We start from the raw sequence: 736 nt of genomic DNA, 5'->3' as shown, positions 1-736 counted from the left end.
GTCCAGCAGTGGCAGATATTATTTCATGCGTATATAGAAGATTTCAAATGTCCTGTCTTGCATATGTGAGAGCAGGATCTGTTCAATCTTAATTTGTTTATTAAGAAAGCCATCTTGAGCCCAGAAGGAAAGAAAAATATTAGTTTTTGTTAGGAGAAAAAGTATACTAATGTCTTAATTTTATTGATGGTACTATAATCTGTTCTTTTTGTAATTAGATCCTAAAAAAAAGAGTATAGTGAGAATAGAATTTAAGTTAGAGTAAGGAGCCAATTAAGTAAGCATTAGATTAAATGTTATGGTTTTCCAGTGTTTTAAACTCTTATCTGTTTGATACAGAGTGATTGACGTGGGTTCAGAGTGGCGTACATTCAGCAATGAAAAGGCCAACAGTGACCCTTCCCGTGTGGGAGGTGCGGAAAACCCACTCCTAAATGGCTCTGATCTTTCCACCATTATTGGACCCGGCACAGGCAGCGCATCGTTTGATGGCTTTGGAGGGTCCAAATATCAGAACAGAAGATCTGTAAGTATTGGCATAGTCATTGTGTTTTTTTCTGCATTTTTCCCTGTAAAAAATGTCTTGTTATCCTGTAAACTATGTGCATGGGTGGCATTTAGTGTCATGGTACAATTTGGCTTCACTGCAAAGTCAGTTTGGGTTTCACAGCAAGTTCAGTGTCATCCACAAGTTACATTGAGGAGAAATGGCTAGCAGAAATTGATGCAGACATTC

At 37.8% G+C, this 736-nt stretch overlaps 1 protein-coding gene across 2 annotated transcripts in view; it reads left to right on the top strand.

Moving 5' to 3' along the window:
* LOC119590593 (transcription initiation factor IIB-like) overlaps positions 1 to 736 on the top strand; it is an 18,232-nt gene that overhangs the window by 7,549 nt on the left and 9,947 nt on the right. For both annotated transcript variants that reach the window (XM_037939269.1, XM_037939268.1), the window contains exon 3: positions 340 to 526. In XM_037939269.1, the coding sequence (XP_037795197.1) occupies positions 340 to 526 (187 nt within the window). The remainder of the gene's footprint in view (positions 1 to 339; positions 527 to 736) is intronic.

This window comes from Penaeus monodon, chromosome 27 (genome assembly GCF_015228065.2).
Source record: "Penaeus monodon isolate SGIC_2016 chromosome 27, NSTDA_Pmon_1, whole genome shotgun sequence".
NCBI lineage: Eukaryota > Metazoa > Arthropoda > Malacostraca > Decapoda > Penaeidae > Penaeus > Penaeus monodon.
The sequence above is the reverse complement of the archived record's forward strand: the minus strand, read 5'-3'. Positions and strand labels throughout refer to the sequence as shown.